The following is a 25,960-nucleotide window of genomic DNA, read 5'->3' as shown; positions in this document are numbered from 1 at the left end:
ATTTTGACTAAATCTCTTAATCTGGCCGAGTGACAGTTTACACAAACGCTGTGCTCACAGGCCGCTGTTGGATTATAATTGGACATAAAGCGGCCCGGCTGATGGAGAGCGAGCAGCGCAGAGAGAGAACAAGAGGCTGAGGAGCGACAGGAAAACAAACACCCACCAAACCGCTTCTTCATCACAGCAGATCGGCCGCCCACGTGCGCCGCCTCGTCTCCAAACTTTATCGAGCACAAGCCGAGGCACTAACTCGTGCGGCGTGAGTCGGCTCTGTGTTTTCCTTCCTGCGGCCTTCGCTTCATTAGCCGCGTGGTTCTGCTAATGAACAAGCACTGCCGGAGCCGCACGCTGCCAATTCCACCTTCCTTCCTGGATCAGATTGGCAGAGCGACAGCCGCGGATTTGGACACCATGATGGCTGCTGGAGACACTGCAGAGGGAAAATATCAGGATGAACTGGATGCCTGAAGACATAAGTGAGTTAAAAGTACAAAATAATCATGAGATGAACACAAGACCAAAGGCGCACAGTGGGTTTAGCTGGTAATGTCGTCTTTATATGGGTGAACAACACAGAAGGAGAATGAAATGAATTAAAACAGGGTTCTGCATGTTCTGGACCCGCACGTCAACTTTAATTAACCTGCAGAACCCCAGCTAACAGGATTCAGCCTGGAGGACCCTGAGATGTCAAGTCAGATTTATTTCTATAGCACACCGAAACCACAAGCTGAACACAAAAAAAGAGAGAAAAAATAAATAGTTCATACACATGAAACACAAGCAATTCACAAAGCATCAAGAATTCACAGCAAACAAGAGCAGGAGAAAAACACAACTCAAAAAAAAGTATTACTAAAAGCACTAGAGAGCAAAAACCAAACATGACATATAGATGTGAAGGTGAGACTGAAACAGAATGTTAAAATAATCAGATATTTTGTATTGATTCTAATGAAATTAACTGATAACACTTTACAACACTGGTGGACTAATATGGATTCATTACGGCCTAACTAATGCACAGATTATGAGCTAATCTGAGTGTTTGTGTACAAGGCGTGTGGACGCAAGACAATTTAAAGTCTAAGAAGACCAGGAGACGTGCGTTCAGTTCAATTAAAAGTTTATTACAAGAATGAGATGACAGAACTCAGGAAGGAGGCAGGAACAACCGTAAGTCAAATCTGCATTTTACAATAAATAACTAAGAACAGCTACCAAGCTAAAATGCCAACTGACTCCAATAAGCAGAGCACACACATTAAAAGCGAGCAGTGGGAGGAAACTGAATGGAGCAGTGTGACCTGGGATCAGCAAAATCTGCTTTTTACTCAAATTTACCATTTGTGAATTTGAATTTGCACCCAAAATGCTGTCAAATCTTTCACTTATAATTTCCACTGCAGTTTTCATCATCCTCTACTAGAACGGAGGCAGAAAAACGTGACTAATGTTATCAGACGACCTCGGTGTTATGAGTTCTCACATCACAAATTGGGAATTAGGGATTAAGATCACGGACGACCTCCGCAATTATTTCAGATTAACACTCGTCCTGTGGAAGGTTCCTGCCGAGCAAATACCGTCACAGTGCACCGTTGCTTATTTGCATATACAGTACAGGCCAAAAGTTTGGACACACCTTCTCATTCAATGCGTTTTCTTTGTTTTCATGACTATTTACATTGTAGATTCTCACTGAAGGAATCAAAACTATGAATGAACACATGTGGAGTTATGTACTTAACAAAAAAAGGTGAAATAACTGAAAACATGTTTTATATTCTAGTTTCTTCAAAATAGCCACCCTTTGCTCTGATTACTGCTTTGCACACTCTTGGCATTCTCTCCATGAGCTTCAAGAGGTAGTCACCTGAAATGGTTTTCCAACAGTCTTGAAGGAGTTCCCAGAGGTGTTTAGCACTTGTTGGCCCCTTTGCCTTCACTCTGCAGTCCAGCTCACCCCAAACCATCTGGATTGGGTTCAGGTCCGGTGACTGTGGAGGCCAGGTCATCTGCCGCAGCACTCCATCACTCTCCTTCTTGGTCAAATAGCCCTTACACAGCCTGGAGGTGTGTTTGGGCTCATTGTCCTGTTGAAAAATAAATGATGGTCCAACTAAACGCAAACCGGATGGGATGGCATGTCGCTGCAGGATGCTGTGGTAGCCATGCTGGTTCAGTGTGCCTTCAATTTGGAATAAATCCCCAACAGTGTCACCAGCAAAACACCCCCACACCATCACACCTCCTCCTCCATGCTTCACAGTGGGAACCAGGCATGTGGAATCCATCCGTTCACCTTTTCTGCGTCTCACAAAGACACGGCGGTTGGAACCAAAGATCTCAAATTTGGACTCATCAGACCAAAGCACAGATTTCCACTGGTCTAATGTCCATTCCTTGTGTTTCTTGGCCCAAACAAATCTCTTCTGCTTGTTGCCTCTCCTTAGCAGTGGTTTCCTAGCAGCTATTTGACCATGAAGGCCTGATTGGCACAGTCTCCTCTGCACAGTTGTTCTAGAGATGGGTCTGCTGCTAGAACTCTGTGTGGCATTTATCTGGTCTCTGATCTGAGCTGCTGTTAACTTGCGATTTCTGAGGCTGGTGACTCGGATGAACTTGTCCTCAGAAGCAGAGGTGACTCTTGGTCTTCCTTTCCTGGGTCGGTCCTCATGTGTGCCAGTTTCGTTGTAGCGCTTGATGGTTTTTGCGACTCCACTTGGGGACACATTTAAAGTTTTTGCAATTTTCCGGACTGACTGACCTTCATTTCTTAAAGTAATGATGGCCACTCGTTTTTCTTTAGTTAGCTGATTGGTTCTTGCCATAATATGAATTTTAACAGTTGTCCAATAGGGCTGTCGGCTGTGTAGTAACCTGACTTCTGCACAACACAACTGATGGTCCCAACCCCATTGATAAAGCAAGAAATTCCACTAATTAACCCTGATAAGGCACACCTGTGAAGTGAAAACCATTTCAGGTGACTACCTCTTGAAGCTCATCCAGAGAATGCCAAGAGTGTGCAAAGCAGTAATCAGAGCAAAGGGGGGCTATTTTGAAGAAACTAGAATATAAAACATGTTTTCAGTTATTTCACCTTTTTTTGTTAAGTTGTAGAGAGTCGGCGAAGCGGTGACTCCTCATTCTGCGTGGTGGAGAATAAGTAGAACGGAGTGGATTCTCTCTTTAGCCTTCACTTGGCATATTTATTGTGCATCATATAACATTGCACGAACACGACTGCTCCGCAGTCCATCATTTCTTCTCAACCGCACACACGACTGGAGCGCGCTACCTGTGCGTCAGCGTGATGACATCATCACATTATCATAATAACACAACAGAATGTCAACAGGACATTTAGTACAATAATACAGAGTAAGGGCGCATTTATAGAGCAGTACTTAACACCCCCACTCGCACTTAGCTCACTGGGTTACCTGAAAACAACAATAATAACAAGGTTCCCTCTTAGGCAAATAAAAACAAATACACTCTGCACTTTGCACATCTAAGTGCCAAACATCTCCTGAGCAAATCTTCTTAACTTTAGTTTAGTGGCTGGTTTTGTCAACACATCAGCAACCATTTGCTCAGTAGGACAGTACTCCAATATTATCCTTCCACTATTTACATGTTCCCTGATGAAGTGGTACTTGATATCTATATGCTTGCACCTTTGCCTGTTTACTGGGTTCCTGGCTAGTGCAATAGTACCCTGGTTGTCTTCGTATACTTTTGTCTGTGCATACTGGTATCTGTCTATGCCTCCTAGTAGCTGTTCTAAGTAAATACATTCCTGTATGGCTGATGCTAAAGACATGTACTCTGCCTCACATGTAGATAAAGCTACTGTTGGTTGTTTTCTCGTTTTCCATGAGATGAGAGAGCTTCCCCCACTCATGCTGACACAATATCCTGTTGTACTATGTCTGTCTGTTACGTCTGATGCCCAGTCAGCATCACAATACACTCTGAGACCTAGTCTCTCTGTGTTGTTTCTTTTGAAGCATAACTCCTTCCCTGTAGTACCTTTCAGGTATCTGAATACATGTTTAACTGTGTTCCAGTGTTCTACTGTTGGATCAGCAAAGTGTTGAGATAGTTTACTGACCACATAACTTAGATCTGGTCGAGTGCATGTGGACAAGTAAATTAAACTTCCCACTGCTTCTCTATACTTCCTTGCCTCTTTCATTTTCTGAGCATCCTCTGAGTACTCAAGTTTTGACTCACATGGGGTCTCTCTGGGCCTGCAATCCTGCATTTCAAATCTGTCCAGTATCTTGTTCACATACCTCTTCTGAGACATTGTAACCTGGCCCTCTGTTTGGTTAAAGTCTATCCCCAAGAAATGATTCAATCTCCCCAAGTCTTTCATCTTAAACCTGTTTGCAAGCATTTTCTTTACATTGTTCAGTACACTTTCATTACTAGCTGCTATAATGAGATCATCTACCCATATAAGCAAGATCACCTTTCCATTCTTGTTTTCTCTTATGTATACACAGTGATCTGCAGGATTTTGTTCAAAACCATTTTCACTCAAATATGTATGTAGTATCACATTCCAATTTCTGCCTGACTGCTTTAAACCATATAGAGACTTCTGTAGTTTACACACCATCTTTTCACCATTTTCAGACTCTTTTTCATAACCTTGTGGCTGTTCCATATATATATCACAGTCAATTGGTGCATGCAAATAGGCTGTCTTAACATCCATTTGGTGTAAAACAAGATTCTCCTGCGCTGCCTTTTGCATTACTACTCTCACACTCGTCATATCAGCTGTAGGTGAGAATGTCTCCTCATAATCAGTCCCTTGTTTTTGACTGTAGCCTTTTGCTACAAATCTTGCTTTGTACTTGTCTGACCCGTCAATGTCACTTTTGAGTGCATAGACCCATTTACCCCCCACTACCTGTTTACCCGGTGGTAACTGGGTGAGGCTGAAGGTCTTGTTCTCCTCCAGTGATCTCATTTCTTCATCCATTGCATTTCTCCACTGCTTGGACTTTGTTGACACAATGGCGTCCTGGTAGGTTTGAGGAATGTCACATACAGCTCTGTAACAAAAATCCACGCATGTTATCAGTTTGTCAACCGTGTCCTCAGTCTCAAACTCCTGCAGGTGACTTGGAAGTCTCCTGTTTCTTGGTGGGTTCTTTCTGGTTACAGTCTCGGTGGCTCTACCCCGCGGTGTACGTTCAGTCATGTCAGGTAGAGTCCCGGAAACACCACTTTGAGTACACTCATCTGGTACATTTACACACTCATTATCAACATTTTCATCCTTGTTGACTCTGGGATGTATCTCTTTATCACTACATTCTATGTGTGACTCAGGCATTTGTGTTTCTTTTTCTTTGGCTGCTTCAGTGAATTTCACCAATCTGTGCTTCTGAACCTTCTCTTTATCTGGATAGTATAACAGGTAAGCTGGGCTGTTTTTGTCATATCCCACGAACACACCCTGCTCGCACCTAGACTCTAGCTTGTCCTTTTCTTGTTTATAGGCAAAACACACTGACCCAAACTTCTGTAGTTTGGATACATTTGGTTCTCTGCCATTTAACAGTTCGTATGGTGTTTTCTTTGTACGCCTGCTGTAGCATCTGTTTCTTATATAAGCTGCAGTCTGGATAGCATAGTTCCACAGTTTGTCTGGTAGCTTACTGTCTATGAGAAAACACCTGCCCATATCATACAGTGTTCGCCACCCTCTCTCTGCAGTGCCATTTTGGTGGGGCGAATACGGTGCAGACGTCTCATGTCTTATTCTGTTCTTCCTCAACATTGCTTGAAAGTCTCGACTTGTAAACTCAGTGCCGTTGTCTGAACGGATACATTTTACTTCTCCATAAGGTGCAATGTCTGCCAAAAACTGTTCTGTGGCTTGTATGGTATCACTCTTAGATTTCAGAAAATACACCAATATGGTACCTGAGTAGTCATCTATGAAACATTGTGCATATCTGTGCCCTTCTATGCTTGGTGTACGCATGGGACCCGCTAAATCAGTATGTACTAGTTCTAGGGGCTTCTGAGCCTTACTGTCTGGCTCCCTGTTCCTTGTCTGGGTGAATTTTCCCTGTGTGCATATCTCACAAAATGCTGGTTTTACCGCATTGCCCTTAATCTCCATGCCCTTCACTACACCTTGTAAGTTTTGTACGTCATCATAGTTACAATGACCTAAAATCTCGTGCCAAGTTTGCACATCATGACACACACATTGTTTACATTGATCAATAACATTCTTTTCAACAGTTGGCAAGTAAAACAGGTTACCACTCTCATGGATATCAAACCTGCTACCATCTTTGGTAATCATGTGACTGTTCTCTTTCATGAAGGTGATGGTTGCCCCTCCATTTGTTGCTCTTGCCACCGAAAAGATGTTGTGGGGGTATGACGGTATGTACAGCGCCTCTCTCAGCTGCGCTGTCTGCTGTCGTCCGGTGCTGTCTTGTATGTAGATCACCGCTGTTCCTCTGCGTTGTGCTATTCCGCTGCATTTTGTCCCGTCGGCCAATTCCACTGAATGGGATCCAGGCTTGAATGAGTCATCAAAGTTCTTGAATTTCCCAATGTCATTCACGATATGGGATGTAGCTCCCCCATCCACCATGATACCTTTCATTTTCACGTTGGCTGGTGGTCTCTCCTTCACGTGCTTGACCTTGAAGAACTGGTCCTGGTCGCCAGTCTCTTCCTCTGTGACTCGTCTTGCTCCATCTTGGGTCCCCTTTTTCCTGCATATGGACTCCTGGTGTGTGTTGCTCCTGCAGTGGCCACACCACACCTTTCTGGAGCATCCTCTTGACTTGTGCCCTTTTGTTCCACACTTGTAGCATATCAGGTCAGCAACATCTTCACCTTTTCTATTGTTGGTGTGCTTCTTGGTGGAGCCTCGGCCTGGCTTCACACAGGTCTTCATCACGTTGTCCGCAGAGTCTGCTGGTTTGATTTTCTCAGCCTCTTCATAGATCCGTAGCCTTCTCTTGAAGTCTGTGAATGTAACTGTATCTTCGTTCTGTGTTACATGCACGGCTAGCGGCTTGAAAGAATCTGGTAGGCCATTTAGCATCATGGCTATAGTGAGTCCATCACTCATGGTCTCACCCGCATCCCTCAGAGCAGTAATGAGGTTCTCTGCTCTTATCAGATAGTCTGTAACACTCTCGTTCTCTGTCATGCTTAGCTTAGTCAACGATGTGTACAAGCTTATAATTCTGGGTTTGCTTTTACTTGAATAATGTTCTCTCAGCATTTTGAGGGCTTTCCTTCCGTTATCAGCTGCATCATGTCTGATCAGCGACAGGCTCTTATCATCCAACAGTCTAATGAGCTCTGCATAACAGTCCGCATTCTTAGCGGCATCCTGCGTCAGTTGATCCGCGCTGGCGTCGGCTGCGGGCTCATTCAAAATTGTCCATTTTAGCTTGCGAATGTGCAAGTGGCCCAGGAATCTTGTTTCCCATAGTTCATATTTTTCTTCTGAACCATCGAATAAAAGTTGTCCTGCAATGATTCCTGCGGTTGTACTTGCCATCGTCGCCGACATGCGCCAAATTTTACTAGGCGTCAACTAGCCTCTTTGCTAATTTGCTAAAACACTTTAACTTGTTAGGCTAGCTCGTTAGCTTCTTTATCGTTTGCGTTATGTGTGTCGCAACTCACGTTTTACTTCTTCCGAGAATCTTAATATTTCTACTTATCTCCAAGCTGGTACACGTAGTTTTTCTGGTGGCCTAGTACGAGTTCCACGTTAATACTTCGCGGTAACTTCTTCCGATACTAGCCAACTTTACTTTTGCTTGTGTCCAAACTTTTCCCCTGGGCCCATAACCTGTAGAGAGTCGGCGAAGCGGTGACTCCTCATTCTGCGTGGTGGAGAATAAGTAGAACGGAGTGGATTCTCTCTTTAGCCTTCACTTGGCATATTTATTGTGCATCATATAACATTGCACGAACACGACTGCTCCGCAGTCCATCATTTCTTCTCAACCGCACACACGACTGGAGCGCGCTACCTGTGCGTCAGCGTGATGACATCATCACATTATCATAATAACACAACAGAATGTCAACAGGACATTTAGTACAATAATACAGAGTAAGGGCGCATTTATAGAGCAGTACTTAACATAAGTACATAACTCCACATGTGTTCATTCATAGTTTTGATTCCTTCAGTGAGAATCTACAATGTAAATAGTCATGAAAATAAAGAAAACGCATTGAATGAGAAGGTGTGTCCAAACTTTTGGCCTGTACTGTATTTAAATGAGGTGGTATGCATGCATCTGGTGTAAAACTGGTCCCCTTCCTATGCAAATGAGCCTCACTGCAGAAACAGTCCAACTCTCAACCAGCGCTAACAAACACACACACACACACACACACACACAGTCCGAGTGAAATTCACCGTGTCTTCAGAGAGTCGGTGATATGGCCGATATTTCAAAGGAGAATCTGACCTTTTGATTGAAGTGAGACAGAAACATATCACGCCTGTTGTTATTACACCTTGATTCAGCTGGGCGAGGACGCACGGGGAGTCAACATCTCTGTTCAGAGTTCAACAGGCAGCAGCACACAGATTAAACAGAGCTTACCAACCACCATGCGAAGAAAAATCAGGAGGAAAACATCACAGTTTAAAGCAAACTTACTGTATAAGAGTCAGCCAAGTTTAAGAAAGTTTCTTTAGAAGGGAATTAAACTCACCAGAGTAACAAGGTCCTTTATTTTGGAACATGTTCCAGGTAAAAAGGACACAGAACCTAAACTCTCTCTCATACCTTCAGATAATGCTAATAGAACTTTATGCTAACTTTATGCTTATGTATGCTAACTTTAAACGCAGCCTTTACTGGAGTTGAGGTTATTTTTCTTTTCAGAGAGCTTTATAAATAAAGATGCAGCCGTGGAACATGCAGCCTGTCTGGTGACAGTGCAGGCCAAAACACCCAGCATGAAGCAGCGAAGACGGCTCACAGCTTCAGAGTTTAAAATAAACCTCAGACTCCTCAAGAAATTGGACAAAACACAGACGCAGCTGGAGAATATGATGGAGTGATTTATTGTGGCGGCTTCCCAAGGTGCAAACAGAGAGGATATTTACACAAAAACTTGCAAAAAAAAGAAAACCAAAATCAAAATACTCTATATACTTGATTTCAAGAGCTCAAATCTCTCTCTACAGATACAACCTCTAAAAGCAAAAGATGTTTCCTCGTCTGTGATTCAGTCAGGACCGACTCACCGCGACCCGCAGTCCACCTGTAAACACACAGCCCCTCCCACCAGGCCCAATGATCACAAAAGTGAATAAAATTATCACATTTGCCAAAACCCAAATATGTTTTACACACAAGGATTATCGGGCACCATCAGAGGGACACAAGACACTTTGCTGTTTCCACAACATGGAAATGAAAACTGAGACGCCTGGAAACCAGAAGAGAGGGTGTTGAACAGGCCGGCGTGTCCTCGGTCAGACGGTCTGCTTGTTCTGGTTGTTCTGGTTGTTCTGGTTGTTCTGGTTGTTGGTTTGCTGAGTTTTAATGTGAGTCGTCTCCTCAGAGTGAATCTGGCATCTCCTTTCTCTTTCTTCTCTCTTCTCTTGTGGGATGAGATGTTTTTATCAGCCCCCTGGGCTTTCCTTCCCTCAGCCACACAATTTGCATTTCTTCCGCCATTATTTATTTATTTATTTATTTGGATTTTTTAAGCTGTGTAAGCTGAGGCTAATCCAAAAAAAAAAAAAAAAAAAAAACCTTCAGTAGATGATGCAATCCGACGGAGCTGAATGTTGCTGCCGCAGCGTGCCGGCTGCAGGTCGGGTACCGCTGTGCCACCCACAAGCCCAATGAGATTATTTCAGCTTCTTATCAGACTTTATTTTTTTATATTTTTATATTCTGAATGTGCGACCTGCCTCGTCAAGCGGAGGATTCGTCCTGCGGGAGAGGAGCAGGCCTGGCTACGCTGTGATCCGATTGGACATGACATCAGGACTTACACATTACTGCACGATGTGTGTGTGTGTGTGTGTGTGTGGGAGGGGGGGAGATCTCCAAAATTACATAATCCACGCTGAAATGTTCATGTGTTTAGGCACAAATGTGCGTGTGTTTGTACACCAAACACCATGCATCTCTCAACCTGCCCTCCTGTTACAATCTGACACACACACACACACACACACACACACACACACTCATGCCTTGCCTCGCTCAGACAAAAGACATAAAGAAAGAAAAAGAAAGAGAGAGAAAGACGGATAGGTGGATCTGTTTCTCTGCAGAGAAACACAGACATCACTTTGCTAATTTAGCCTCCAGCCTCTTAGCATGCCATCGATTTCTACGGTTGACGGTGAGGGACAAATTTAATGTGTGTGAGTGAACGGAAGAGCGAGCACGCCTCCTTCTGCGATGTGAGGAGGCAGAGAGTGTGAAGAAAGTGGAAATAAGAGAGAGAGAGAGGGAAGAAGGGAGTTTAGAGTGCAGAGGGATGTAGAAACAGGGAAAAGAGAAGGAAGAGGGGAGACAGGCGAGAGAGATTTCGACATATGGGACAGAGAGAGAGAGAGCGGAGATGATCAGGAGAGGAGAGAAAAACATGAGCTGGTCAAATGGGAAATAGAGATAGATGGATGCCGGGGAAGACAGCAGCATGTGAGGAGTGTGTGAATGTGAGACAGAAAAGATTTTATTGTTAATAATTAACTGAGCACATGCAACCGCCATGCTGATTCCACTGAGCTGGGATCAGCTGCTGTCTGGAACACTTGTACATGTAAAATAAAGTAAATGTAAAGTGCAGCAAAGCCTTTACACCCCAGTGTTGGTGTGTGCCGGTGATGCCACAACTTTTAATCAAACATCAACAACAACACATCGTGCTCATTAAAAATCTGACCCACATATGACAAATTTAAACTTATTAATGGAGAAATAACTGAGTATGCCACATTCGCTGTAAGATACAGTAAGACAAAGAAAACCTAAAAACATTTAAAATTGTAAATTGATTGATGATTTGGTAGTCGGATCTATTAATTACTTTTAGAGCTGTTTCTTTGTCTAGTTTCTGCTGTCACCATTGTATCAAATCCTACAGGAAGCTCCAGATTTCATAACATAGAATCAAAATGTGAGTTTGTGGTTGAAGCAGCCGCCTTATAATGTTCTGCTTCTGCGGCGAACAAAGTCCTCAACATTCAGAAACCGCACAGCTGATAATTGGCTGTGGAAAGCAAAACACTTACCATCAATTATTTTCCTCATTAACAAAAGAGAACACACTGCATCTTCCACAATAATACGAAGTCAGAGTACTGTAATGTAAACTTTGGTGTACCACAAGGCTCTATACTGGGCCCATTAATGGTTCCTACAAACCTGCTAAACCACAGTGAAATCATTTGTAATGTTACCACTGATATATAACACACTCTGCATGGATAACATGATAACAGACTGGCCATTAAAGGACCATTCCACTGATTTTGAAAGTTTGGCCTCATTTCTTCAATTTCACCACATTTTTCCACATTTATGTCAACAAACTTTTATCAAATCCTACAGGGGAACTAAGGATTTCACAACACAGAGTCAAAATGTGAGTTTGTGGTTGAAGCAGCCGCCTTATAATGTTCTGCTTGTGCGCCGAACAAAGTCCTCAACATTCAGAAACCACACAGCTGATAATTGGCTGTGGAAAGCAAAACGTTTACCCAGGGACTATTTTCCCTGGCGGAAGAGGAGGAGGAGGGAGTGTTTCAGTGTGAAAAAGTCCTGAAAACACAACAGTGCTGCTGCTTTTAGGAAAACTCATGTGGAGGACTTTATTCCACTGATGGAAAACTGGAGTGAAGAAAGTGTGAAGGCTCTGAAAGTTCAAGGAATGAATGGAAACCGGAGGAGGAAAGGGAGGAGAAATGATGTGGCAGCTCTAAAATAAATAAAATGCTCACTTTGGGAGGAGATCGGCAGATGACTTGCTGAAAGGTTTGCTGACATGGAGAATGTGGGGGAATTATAGTGAACAGACAAAACATTTAAATTTACTGAGATGATCCTTTAAATGAAAAAAGAATAAAACACAGCGGGAGACACAAGGCCGTCTGTGTTCATGTGAATGTGTGTGTGTGTGTGTGTGTGTGTGTGTGTGAGACAGAGAGAAAGTGAAAAACAGCTCAGAGCGCAGTCTGTTCTCTGCAGAATCAATGAAAGTTTAATTTCAGTTCTGAATCTGGCCTCACATGTCGAACATGAACATGATAAATATTGAATCCTCCTCCAACACAAACCTCCATCACCACAGAGCGCCGCATGACGGGCGTTCACTTTTTCATCGCAGAAGAAGAGAAGACATCTGCAGCGCTCAGCACTAAAGCCTCTGTGCTCACTGCTGTAGATTCAGCTTTGGTTTTATTTGCACAAAGGAGAAAATATCAACTGTGTTGCTGAGAATAAAAACAGAGTGACTACAATGAAATCCAAATGAAAACAGTAAGAGAGCAAGATGAAGATGAATGAGCCAAAACCTCTGAAACTTTAGTGCAGCCTCGGAGTTAGCCACTGTGCAGAAACTGAAAAACCCCTGGAGGATTTTACAAATGTACTGTGTTATTATTATACACTGTATGATTACCAGAGGAGAAAAGTGCTCCGTCCATCTCTGTCAGGCCTGGACTTCAGCTCAGCTTTCAGGCTCAGGCACTTTACTGGAGAGTTTCCATCCAGTGAGACTTTCTAGATGTCAGAGGGAAACCATCTCCCTGCTCCTGCTCTGCATGTATCTGCAGTTCTGGAGTCACTGGTTCCTCTGCAGAAGAAGCTTTTCCATGCAGAACATCAGATGTGCTGCATGTTGAAGTGGAAACCAGCCAACAGGATATCAAGCAGTTAGAGTTACAACATAAGAATAAAACACTGAGAATAAAGTACCAGAATCAGGTTCACAAGAAAAAATATTCTTAATAATTGATTTCGAATTTGTCAGCCAGATTAGCCCTTGAACTCCTGGCAGGTGGTGGCCCCGGCCAATTTATCACCAGTCAGAGGCTGTAGTGGATCTCATACAAAACTAGACCACAGAAGGAATCCATTGGTGCTGTTTGCTGTGCTGGGTCGTGCAAGGTGGCTGAATATCATCTTAAAGTGAGGCTAAATTCTGGCTTTTATGTTCCTATATGAAATGACCTATTGTGACATGGGGTGTAATCACAGCTTCGTCTCTCTTCGTCGCTGCTCTGCACCTCAGACTTGCCTCAGACTTGCAGGCCTGAGGGTCCGACGCGTGCGGGAGGCTTGGACCCCGTTAATACCTGTTTGCAGGTGTGGTTATACTGGTTAAAAAGAACAGATTTATTCCAGCCAGAGAGAAACCAGCAGATTAAGAGTTTACATGGTTATTAGGCACTGATGTTTTCCTGTTGAACAGATTATCAGAGGTTTCCAGCAGCGCTCTGAACCCGATCAAGACGCTCTTTTCTAATTTAGGAGGTCACATGAGGTTATTCTGATAATCAGTTGAATATGAGGATCCATGTAAACACAGCTACTGAGGACATCTGTGATGCACGAAATTACCTGACATCTGTACAACTAATCCCACCTGAGTGGGACTAGAGTGGGATTATCTCATCCCACTGGTAGATTTTCGACCTTGTTTGAAGAAAAACAAGATTTGAACACTGCAGGTTGAAACTTGAGTGCCTTGCTGACGTGGAGAGTTTCTGCAGTGTGTTTTCCATATTCTGGCTGTTTCTCTTCTTTCTGTCATGCTGCTGAAAAAGCACATGATAATAAATTTGCACATTAGACATAAACTTTTGCAGATTGCTAGATCATCTCACGACCCCTGTATTTCCATTTTCCACTCTCCCAGATCGACACTGGAGTGTTTTTTAAAAATTTTCCAGGGAATGGAGCCCAGGTTCTCTCACACTGGAGTGAATGAGTGAAGGCATGGAACAGATTAGTGAGGCTACTGTCTGTTAACAGGAATATCTTCTCCTCTGCTGCCTTTTTATTGGCAGAACACTTAATATCACAGAGATATATCAAGGGTAGATCTGTCCTAGCAGCACGCTGTTGTTGTTGTTTCAATGAATAAAAACACAACCTGAGGTGTGTGAATGTGTGTGTGTGTGTGTGTGTGTGTGTGTGTGTGTGTTTAGCAGCAGCAGAGACAGACGCCAGCTGCTGTGTTCCTTGGTCTCTGTCCAGTTACTGGACATCCCGCTGCAGCAGCGGTCCCACTGGGAAAGACTGAGTCGTCTGCCTGCCTGCACACACACACACACACACACACACACACACACACATTTTTTCAGACACACACGTATACAGTATTTCCTCTAACAGCATTGAAATATGTGTATTTTGCTTTTTGTATATGGCTGGGGTTAAAAATTAAATTAAATTAAATTAAATTAAAACGCTTTTGAAACTGTATTTTTGTATTTTGGAGTACGAACATCATACAAAGTATTAACAAAAAACAAATAGGAGAGAAGTGACTGATCAGTGTCAACAATGTAAAAAAAATCTCCATGTTAAATCCATGTTGTTGGGTTGTGAAAGATGTCACTGCAAACAAACACTCACTTGGCACCTAACCTTAGTCATTCAGTCTCATCTTCAGTTCAGAGTTCAAAATCTTGTTTTTCTTCAATAAAGGTCAATAATTTGCCAGTGGGATGAAATAATCCCACTTGTTTCCAATGCTGATCAACTTGTTTCCAGAATTGAGTGTCCTCATCTAAATCTCCTCCTAAAACTCACCTTTTCTTAATTGATGGTATTTGCTGTAGCTGTTTTATTCTTTTATTATTTTATCTGTTCTTATGTGTATTTCTGAAGTTTTGACTTTTATTACTCATATTAATTGTTTTACTGTAAAGCACTTTGTAGCTTTGTTTTGAATATATATAGTTATTATTTATTCTTGATCCTAGTGGCTTATTCTGCCTTATTCAAACATATTTATACTTGTTCCTAAAAAAAAAAAAAAAAATCCTGAACAAGTGAAACTGCACTGGAAACAGGTGGGATGATCTCCTCTTGTTTGAAGGAGAACAGGGTTGGAGCCCAAAGGACGAGGCTGAATGACTTGTTAACATGGAGGTTGGTTGTGGTTGCATGGGGACAGTGACCCTGCAGCGTTCTGGATTACACAGCAGAAGATGTGGAAGAGGCCGAGGCGCTGCCTGCCAGCTGTTTCCCCTCCATCCTGAAACAATGACAGCCTCCGGGGGGGGGGGGGGCGGCGCTGGCTGGCTGTCGCCATGCCGACATTTGCCAGTTCTGTGGACGCTTTGATCAAAGCGTCTCTCAGCGCCGGGCGCTCACATTTTCCCTGGCAGGAATTAAAGGCCTAATCCGGGCAGTGCTGGTGTCATGATCTGCCCGCTGAGCTGAATTCAGGCTGCACCACTCCGCTCTTATTATCCCTCCATTTCCACAGCGAGCTGAGCTGCAGGCTGGCATGGACACGACAAATAGAAAGCAATAGTGTCATTACTCTTCCTGAGTGGAGTATTTTTCTTTTTCTTTCCCTGAGATTGTTTGGCACTAGCAGAAAGTGTAGCTGTGACGTGGCTCTCTGAGGAAATCTGAGAGGGAAAAGTGAAGGGAGGAAAAATAAGATCTGTTTGTATTTACTTCAGTGGTGGAAAAGTTTTAAAAAATCCTTTACCAAAGTGAAGGGTGGTTTTCCACAGAGGGATAAAGGCTAGTCCTAGACTAAAATGTCTTTTTAAACCAGGATTGCTCATTTAATTTCTGGGTAATGGACTGAAATAGTCATCGGTTTATCTTAATCTAGATTTAAATGAGCTGATTTCCAGGTCAAAGATTAGTTTAATGGCGCCTGCAGACTGTGAGATTTCAACAATAATATAAGTTTACTGCAAGCCTTACTCTGCAACAAGTAGCTAACAAACTTGGTTACAACATCAAGTTTGATGTATGTCGACTGAATGATCATCACATAACTGAATCTTATTGGCTACAACACAAGTCAATATAGAAGAAAACATCATCAGCATATGCGATAACTGCGCTGCTGTAAAACGGTGGTGAAAAATGAAGTGTTTTATGTTTTTGTGGAAGCAATAACGGTAGTTTCCTTGCAATAAATATGAGAAGGCAGAAAAAATGTAAGAAAAGACAATTTTCACCGTTTAGATTAGAGTTAGGATTAGGTTTAGGGTAAGGGTTAAAGGTAGGGGTAGCCTTAATCCTCAGAATTTAATGCCAGTGATTTAGTTGTCATCTCACTTACGCACATGGATCTGTTGACTACATCTGTTTCCAGAAACATAATCCTACACTGATACAAAAAAAAAAAAAAAAAAAAAATCTCCAACTTTAACAAGTTGGTCAGTGTGGAAACCCATTTCTGCCAGTTAACAGAAAAAAATGGATAAAAAGTCAAAACTGTGAGATGAAAAGTCATACAAAAAGAATGAAAAAGTCCTGATTATGAGATTAAAAAGCCAAGCCTTTTTTTTTGTTGTTGTTGTTGTTGTTTTTGTTTTTTTTTTTGCAGTGTAGCATCATGGGTCTGGAAACAAACAGCAGCCAGCAGGAATGTGTGTGTGTGTGTGTGTGTGTGTGTGTGTGTGTGTGTGTGTGTGTGTGTGTGTGTGTGTGTGTGTGTGTGTGCTGGCAGCTTGATCACAGCAGTAAATTGTCAGTATTCAGGCTCATAAACAGCACATAAAGCAGCAGGCCGCCTCGGAGCGCTGCTTCTGGCCTCATGCAGCCCACATCTGTAAAATCTCTGGCCGGTTCCTCATGCTGGCAGCGGTGGTGGCGGCGGCAGCGGCTCTGGCACGCACAGTGCTGTGTTTCCTCCCTCCTCAGCTCCCAGCAGGTAAACACAAACTGGCCATGTCAGCTGTGGGCTGCTGGGAGCCCAAGGAATCGATGACACACTCCGAAACCTTACAGTTCAGCTTCCTCCTCATGGATGGGGTGGTAATATTCTGAGAAAAAAAAACTCTTAGATTATATTTGTAAATTTTTTTATTTGTAAAAAAAAAACAAACTTTGAAAATTCTGAGGTTGGAGTTGTAAACATACAAGAAAAAAACACAAATTCATGAGAAAAAAAACTGTTTTTTCTCAATACGTCACCTCGTGTTAAGCCGCTGCCGTTCCCCCGCCAGGTCGATCTGTGTCGTTCAAGATTTCAACACGTGGAGCTGAGACGTGTCGCTCGTGTCAAAACCACCTCAGTGGAGTCAGAAACAGTTTCTGCCCTCTCGGGAAAACTTCACCGTTCCCTACAAACTTCACTTTCTACGAGAAAATCACCCCTTCCGAAAAATAGTTTTCTGCCATGATTGCCGCCTGGGAATGAAAAGCGCTTTATGAGTTTCTATTAAAAGACATGAGTCAGACGTCTTCATGTTGTGGGGATCGAGGTCTCGTGTCTGAAATATTGGCTGATCACTTTCAGGCGGCAGCAGCGTTGGATCTATATTGATGCATGTGAATAAGAGTATATATAGCATTTTGAGATGAAACCCTCTCTCATGCTCTAACTCCCAGTTTTTCTCCCTCCTCTCTGTTTTCCCTCTCACTTCATCTCTTTTTATCTTCTCTCCGGCTCCCGTCATGTCCCGTCTTTTCTCTCTCTCTCTCCTTTTGTTTCTTCACATGTAGAGCGCAGACATGCACGAAGGTAAAGGGCAAAAAAAAATACAAAACTCTTGCTTTGATTTCTGGGATGATGGAGGGAAGCTGGGCAGCTTATCGGAGGTGCACAGCGCCGGAGCGAGCCGCCGCTATCATCCCCCCACCCCTCCATCCACCCTCCACCCTTCATATCACCTGTGCCACCTGGATGGATAACGTTTGATCAAACATATATAAGACAGATGGCAAAAACTGTTGGAAAAAGTCTTCACATTCTTTATTTTTAACCGCTTGAACTCTGATTTTCCTGTTAATTTTCCTGTCCCCATAAAGTCACTTTAAAGTCGTAAAAAAAAAAAAACAAACATGTTTTTTCCATAAACAGGACAGAATCTCCTCCATGTTGTGTCTCTGCTGGTTGTATTGAGGGAAATATTCAAAGCCATGATGCTGTTGCTTTATAGATGCAGAATCACATCAAATAGAAAAGATTTGCTGTCTTGTGTAGTGATGGACAGAGTACTACAAACTGCTCCTCCAGAAGAAGTACTGTTCCTCTGCTGGTATCTGACTGCAGTACTTCAGCAAAAATGTTCTGAAGTGAAAAGTAAAAGAATTACCTACACAAGTACACAAAAAGCTACTTAATGACAGTAATATGAGTAAATGCAATTAGTTACTTCCACCTCTGGTCTTGTGCATCATTCTATACACCTTTCCCTGGAAATAAGCAGGGAATTTGATGGGATTTTAACCAGAATTTTAATTTTAGATAAGGACTGAATAAATGATGAACCCACTGGCGGGACCAGCAAGGCTGACTCCTCCATTAAAATCATTGGTGTTCTCAGAGAGATGTGGTTCAGGATGAAAGGTAAGAGTAGTCGCTGCGAGGAACAGTTCATTTGAGGATATTAAGTTCACTAATCTGTTCCATGCTTTTTACTCATTCAGTCCAATACGAGAGAACTTGGGCTCCATTCCATCCCTGGAAAATCTTAAATGAAAAAAAAAAAAAAAAAAAAACTCTCCAGTGTCTATCTGGAAGAGTGGAAAATGGAAATAAGGCGGTCGCAAGATGATCTAGTGATCTGAGAAAAACCTTATTTCTAATTTCTAGTCATGAGCATGTCTAAGAGCAACAGCCTGAAATTGGAAATGTAATGAAAAATCATTATTTGGTGTTAATCTTTCACCGTTATGAATCTTAAGCGGCGCTAAGAGGCATCACTTTGTTTTATGGGTCACTAGCTGAAAAGGTGTGCCACAGTTTGTTTTATATAACTTGAAAAAGTTCCACATCATTAGAACAAAGACAGCAACACCTTAGAGGACAAGCACTCCCTTCAAATTAAAAGTCCCGCATTCCACATGTTCCTTCTGTAAAAAATTTTATCCGTAAAAAAAAGTAGTTCCTTGTGAAGAATAGCTCCCTTCAGAGAGTTAAATTAGCGCTGCATTACCCTGTAAGAAGTGTTTTAATGCTGCGGCCCCATGTCCTGTTGCTGTTGCATCAGGACATGGGGCAAAGCTTCTTCTGCAGGGGAGCTCCAGATAACTTCAGAGAAATGTAGAGCAGGAGAAAGACATTTCTTTCTGACATGTGGAGAAGGACGAGTAGAAAGCATGAAGAGTAAAATCAAGACTGATGGGTAAAAATGAGTCCCGGCTAATGACTCCTATAGACTTCAAGTCTTTGTGCTAAGCTAACAGGAAACCACTGGACGTACGTTGTGTTGTTTGTGTGTTTGCGCTGCACGTTCCACAGCACAAACAGGACGCAGGGTCACAAACTGATGAAAACTGTGTTTACTCGGGCTGGGCAGATCTTTCCAGAGTCTCCGAGTTGGCGTTCCGACTTGAATGACACTGCACTTTTCCGTGGATCGAGTGTTGATGACAGACTGTGGAAAAGATTTATGAGCTGGATGCTGACTGGAGGGGTTAGAGCGCTCATTCACAGACAGTTATTTATATGAAAATGTCAGCACTTGTTACTTTTTTAGACGCGTCAACTAAACCGAACTCCACTCGGCCGAACTGAAGTCGACTTTAACGTGCGCTGGGAGGCAGAGCACGCCGCCTCCAGGCCGCCGCCGTCAACGCCACCGCCGCAGCCGCCGCCCAGCCTCTCTCCAGTCTTTTAGCATGAAGACTTAATGAGGATCGTCCATCTCTGACTCTCTGTGATTCACAACAACAACAACAGCCTAGAGGAGTCGAGGAGGAGCGAAAACACTCACGTACAAAAAACACACACCCGCCACTCCTCCCTGCTGTGTGTGTGTGTGTGTGTGTGTGTGTGTGTGTGTGTGTGTGTGTGTGTGTGTTCCACCAATCGAACGAAATGATACTGTCCTCCCATCAGATCGACGCTAATGCCCGGATAAATCACACGACTGACCTGCCTTCAGCCGGCACAGGTTTAATGTAGCAATTCAACCTGTTTATCTACTCCAACACACACACACACACACACACACACACACACACACACACACATATATCTCCCAGCTCCAAAATGGCTGCCAGAGATAGAGCAGTTGCACTCCCAAGGTCCCCAAGGCTATTATGCTGCCTGCAACTGGTGGGCTGGAGGATGTCATGACTCCAGACGTGCAGCACAATATCTGTCCACCCTCGCCTTCTCTCTCTCTCTCTCTCTCTCAAACACACACACACTCCCTCTCTTTCCCTTTTCCCTCTTTCCCCTCTTTCATGCCGTTCTTCCTCAGTGTGATGAACGGGTAATGAAGTAGGGCAGGCTTGGCGCAGGGGGGAAATTGTGCAGCTTATCTCCTCCCACCCAGGTCCCATTGGGGGGATGAGTTTAGGTGCAGACTGCGGTATCATCATTATTATTATTATTATCATTATTATTATTATTATTAACACCAAACTGATGCCGAGTGCTCACGTTGGAAATGGCTGAACCGCTCAGGATAGCACAGCATTCTTCATTTCCACTTTCCTTCCTCTGTAATCTGATGTCTCGTCAAATCACAACATCTCTGTCACGAAACCACTTTGGACGTGTTAGTGTAAAATCAGACGAGGTGTTCAGTCTTATATTGGATCTTAGAAAGCTTGAGGTCAAATAATCTGCCAGTGGGATGAGATAATCCCACTTGTTTCCAATGCTAATGAGAATTTTCTTGAATCAAGTGTTGTTTTCTGGATCCTGGAGGCTGATCTGCCTCATTCTGCCTCGTTTCAACACTGAAACAAGTCAAACTGCACTGGAAACCAGTGGGATTATCTCATCCCACTGCTGGGTTTTTGGTTTATTTTTTCATATACTAACTCGTGCTTTGAAGGTAGTAAAATTTAAGTCATTCAGTCTGATCTTCAAATCTTATTTTTCTCCAAAGTGGGATTATCTCATATGATTTGCAGATTTATTTTACTTGTTTAAAGAAAAAACAGATTTTTTTTTTTAACACTGAGGATGAGACTAAATAACATGTTAAGTTGAAGATATTTTCCATTTTTACCTCTCAGTCTACACTACAAACACTAATGAAACGAGCTTTTCTACCACAGTTTCTGCCGTGAAACTTCTTCTGCTTCTAGATGCAATTTTCCTGTTCCTCACATAAAAATACATGTAGTAGTTTAATCTACGCAGGAAGGTCATGAACACATGTTGTCGCAAAGTTTTCTGCAGTGTTTTCTTCAAAGAAGGTAAAAAATAAAAATCTGCAGGTGGTTCCCACTTGTCTCCTGTTATCTCATCTTCCTGGCACATTTTTTTTTTTTTTTACCTCGGTGGAAGAAAAACAACATTTCTAACACTGAGAAGGTAAAAAAAAAAAAAAATGGTGCATCTAGCAAAATTATCTTAAAACATGGTGTAGGTATTTATACAACATCCCATGGTGCCACATGCGGGGATTCAGGGACAGACCTGGCAACCCAACGAGGAGAGAGAGTGTTTAGTGTGCGGCGCTGACAGGCAGAGGCGGAGGCAGCGCTTCACTTTCCGCCCACGCTGTGACACACACAAACACACACACACACACACACACACACACACACACACACACACACACTGAGGAGCAAAATTCTCCCCCAAACTTCCTGAGGAAAGAAGGCGAAGCTGCAGACCTGAGCAGCCGGGACGCCGCTCCTGTCAGGGGACTCACCTGACATTTGCTCCCCGACCGCCACCGCAAACTCACAGAAACCAGCCCAGGATGTGTGTTTTTTTCTTGTGTGTGTGTGTGTGTGTGTGTGTGTGTGTGTGTGTGTGTGTGAGATGCCTGGCAGGATGTGTTGGTGATGTGTTTAGCATCCTGATCAGCAGTGTAAGAGGCTGGTATTAACATCTGCCTGCATCATGTGCTGTCAGCCCGTCTGTTCACACCTGCTGTTAACATGCATCTCACCTGTGATTGGATCTCACTGTCCCACTCTGTAACACCTAACCATTTCAGAGAGAGAGAGAGAAAACCTCACAGTTACAACATACAATGGGATGCTCACCAGTAGCGGTTTTAGGCACGGACGAACCGGGCAGCCTGTCATGTCACGTGGGGGGCGGCACGAGCGCCAAAAAAAAAAAAAAAAAAAATCATCAGCGCTGCAAAGCAGTTTTCTATAACCGTATTCATCTGAATATAAGACCAGTGGTGGTTCTGCCTATGTTGCCGCCCTAGGCGAAATTACTGGCTTGCACCCTTTCATGTTACTACTCCAACCCCCTCCGCCCCCGCGGCACCATCAGGCGGCATCAGGTGAGCCGGCTGCGGCACCAGTTGGCATCAGGCCGCTCACCTGTCAGATCCAGCAGACCTGACCGGGTGGGCGTGGTACCGGCCGGTGCCGCGGCCGGCTCACGTGATGCCGACTGATGGTGCCGCGGCATATTGCGGGTCAATACGGCAGTCTAGAAAACTAGCGATTTTTTTTTTCTCGTGCGCCCCCATGTAGATTGCCCACACTGCCTATAGCAAAAACCGTCCCTGTATAAGACGATATTTTTTCCATTGAAAATGCCCTGAAAAAACACCCTCGTCTAATATTGGGGGCTAAGCAAATACACATGTATTGTTGCATATGTAAACCAGTAGGTAGGCTCGCCTGATGCCGCGATTACCGGCGAATAGCCGCACTGCGCAGTCAATAATCAACCATGTTGTCTGTGTCATTGTCCGTAACAAAAGGAGACTCGTTTTAATGCGACCGTCAATCACGTAACACACATTTCATGTCTGAACATTATTGCAGCTGAACCCGATCACCTTCAGCTCAGATTACTGGATTATTCCAGCGGCTCTGAGAGGGTTGGGTTCTCTGCTGATGGGGATAAATCAACATGGAATATTTCTCTGGTATTCCTGTAGTGACTGCAACACACACATTCACACTGCCACCTGTAATATTTCTGTAGTGACTCTGTCTCGTCTAGAGTTAGAATATAATGAAGTCATGGAAGGTATATGAAAGAAAAACCACCTGCATGTTGTCAACACACTTTTTTAGAGCCATATTTATTTTGTTTTTAGCTTTTTCTGTTTTTTGCTGTGCTCTTGCTCTCTGATTTTAATTACATTATCTTTAATCTTTTTATTTAATCTTATCCTTATGCTATACTATATTATTATATTCTTATTACTTATTTAGTTGAAACGTTTGTCAGGAGTTCAGGTCCAGTTTTTAGAAAATTCATGTTGAGCACTTCAGCTCTGCTCAATATTAATTATATCCTCAGAAATCTGAGGTTTTTAGTGAAAAAAAAAAGTAAAAAAAAAAAAAAAAAAAAAAAAAAAACGTCGGGTTACAAAACTAACACTTGATGATATCAAATATATTTCACATAATTAAATAATATGATCAGTTGAATATTGGAAACTCTGAGCAAAAATAAAAAATAGAAACAGTATTTTGGGATGAAAGCCTTCATTAACATATGTAAATGTAATATGAATGTATACACATGTATTTTTTAAATCTTAAGTATCTTGTACTGGGATCAAATGTCAACAGAGTTTAACAAGGAGAGCTTTGCCAGGAATAAAATAATGATGCTAAAAATAATAATAATAAAATAAATAATATGAAATAAGTGGATGTTGATCCAGATTCTGCTAATGAGGAAAGGTTGCATGATTCAGTTATGGAGAGAGATACACTCTGAGCAAAAATAGAGCCGTATCCTGATTTTGAACAAATTTGTCCATAATTTATGCTAATTATGTTAATGAGGAGAGGTTGCATGACTGCACCGTGGTAATGGATGAATATCTGGACATCACAAACATGGATTTAGACTCTTAGATCATCTTCCAAAGTTAACTAGAAGCAAAATTATAGCAATTTCCAGTTTAATTAACTCATTATGCTAATAACTCAAATTGCCCAACATGCAGAAAAGCTTAATCTCATCCACTAAGCCTAGAGATGACACTTTAATCATCAAAAACAACATAGGAAACAACGTTGCTAGGTTTCATTTGGGCCATATAGGGGTTTCCTGTAGACTATTACTTGCCACCTGTCTATATTTTCTTGATGTGACGCTGCAGCTATAAAACATCACCTCGGGTTTGAGTCTTTCACTCCACATCAGTGTGATGGAGCCTCAGAGGGGCACTGCACCAGCAGATACACAATATAGATGTGACAGTGTTGTGCAATATGGAAAAAGAGGTCTTTATAGGCTTTGAAGCAAATTTAAGGGGAAATCAGAGTCCAAGCAGTTGATGTCCTCTAATTATTCTAACCCTCCATCCTTTCCTTCTTTGGTCTCTTTGCTCTTCGTCTCTCTTCCTTTTGCTCTCTGCAGGAATCTCCATGCCGATCCCAGTCCTGGGCCTCAGAGATCACTCCAAGGTCTTCAAAGATGGCAGCTGCCTGCTGACGGACGACAGCTTCGTGCTGGTCGGCTCCTTCGTGGCCTTCTTCATCCCCTTAACCATCATGGTGGTCACCTACTTCCTGACCATCAACGCCCTGCAGAACGAAGCCACCATGTGCTTGGACCAGCTGGTGCCGCGGCCCAAATGGAGCACGACTTTCACCCTGGGCTTCTTGCCGCAGGCCTCGCTCTCCTCAGAGAAGCTCTTCAGACGCTCGATCAGCCGCGAGGCCGGCGGGCGGGGCAGCGGCGGGGGGCTGGGCGGCCGCGGCAGCGTGTCGGGCTCGCTGTTCGGCCGGCGCACCATGCAGTCCATCAGCAACGAGCAGAAAGCCTCCAAAGTCCTCGGCGTGGTCTTCTTCCTCTTCGTGGTCATGTGGTGCCCGTTCTTCATCACCAACGTGCTGGCGGTGGTGTGCGACCCGGCGGCCTGCGACCCGGCGCTCATGGGAGGCCTGCTGAACGTTTTCGTCTGGGTCGGCTACCTGTCGTCCGCCGTCAACCCGCTCGTCTACACGCTGTTCAACAAGACGTACCGCGCCGCGTTCTCGCGCTACGTCCGCTGCCGGTACCAGCCGGTGAAGAAGCCTCTCCAGCTCATACTGGTGAACACCATCCCGCCTCTCGCCTACACCTCCACGCAGCTGCCCCTGGGCGACGTGGGGGACCTGCGGAACGGGTCGGCGCACCCCAGCGGCGGGGCGAAGGACTTCTCTTTACCCGGGGCGGAGACGGATCAGCGCCAGCCGGACAAAAGCCCAGGACACACAGACAAGGACGAGAGCTGTGTGTGAGCGGAGTAAAAGCCTTCACTTCAGATGAGACGTTAGCAGTCACACTGCACATCGAAGCGAAGGGCCTGTGATTCAAGAAGTGCCTCCTGGTGACAATCACTCATGCGATTCTGAGACACAAAACAAGAAGGGAATCTTCATATTCAGACATATGCCGCAACTGCAAAAAGTGACATGACTTTGAGATTTTTGTTCTGTTTGGTTTTTTTGGTACTAAGAAGCTTTGGACCTTGTGGTTAAAATTGTCACATGCATCACGCAATGACTTTTTCTGTGGATGCATGACTCCGGTGACATCCGGCGACCCCCGTCCTCCTCCTCCTCCTCCTCAGCGTGAGTCAGGACAGCCTCGAGCTCCCATAATACCCTCTGGTGGATCAGCAGGGATTGGACTGGATTTCCTGCCACCTCATCAGATGCTGCTGCTGTTTGGGAGGGGAAAAAAAGGCTCAGAGCATCTCACATTTTTGTGTTGAAAACAGGAAAATGGAGAGCTAACGCTGGCACATGAATATGAAAACTGAGGCTGATGAGATAATGTTGCCATACATAAATCTATATTTGCATTTTGTGCACATATGTGAATACGTGTTGAGGTTTGTTATTTACAAGAGAAGATGCTT

General features: G+C 43.6%; 1 protein-coding gene across 1 annotated transcript in view; it reads left to right on the top strand.

Annotated features, from left to right (window-relative positions):
• Positions 1–25,395, top strand: part of htr2aa (5-hydroxytryptamine (serotonin) receptor 2A, genome duplicate a) — a 130,619-nt gene extending 105,224 nt beyond the window's left edge. The window contains exon 5 of the mRNA XM_030080265.1: positions 24,472–25,395. Coding sequence (XP_029936125.1) covers positions 24,472–25,337 — 866 coding nt within the window. The 3' untranslated portion in view covers positions 25,338–25,395. The remainder of the gene's footprint in view (positions 1–24,471) is intronic.
• Positions 25,396–25,960: the final 565 nt, after the last annotated feature.

The sequence above is a fragment of the Myripristis murdjan genome, chromosome 21, assembly GCF_902150065.1.
Source record: "Myripristis murdjan chromosome 21, fMyrMur1.1, whole genome shotgun sequence".
Taxonomy (NCBI): Eukaryota; Metazoa; Chordata; class Actinopteri; order Holocentriformes; family Holocentridae; genus Myripristis; species Myripristis murdjan.
The sequence above is the reverse complement of the archived record's forward strand: the minus strand, read 5'-3'. Positions and strand labels throughout refer to the sequence as shown.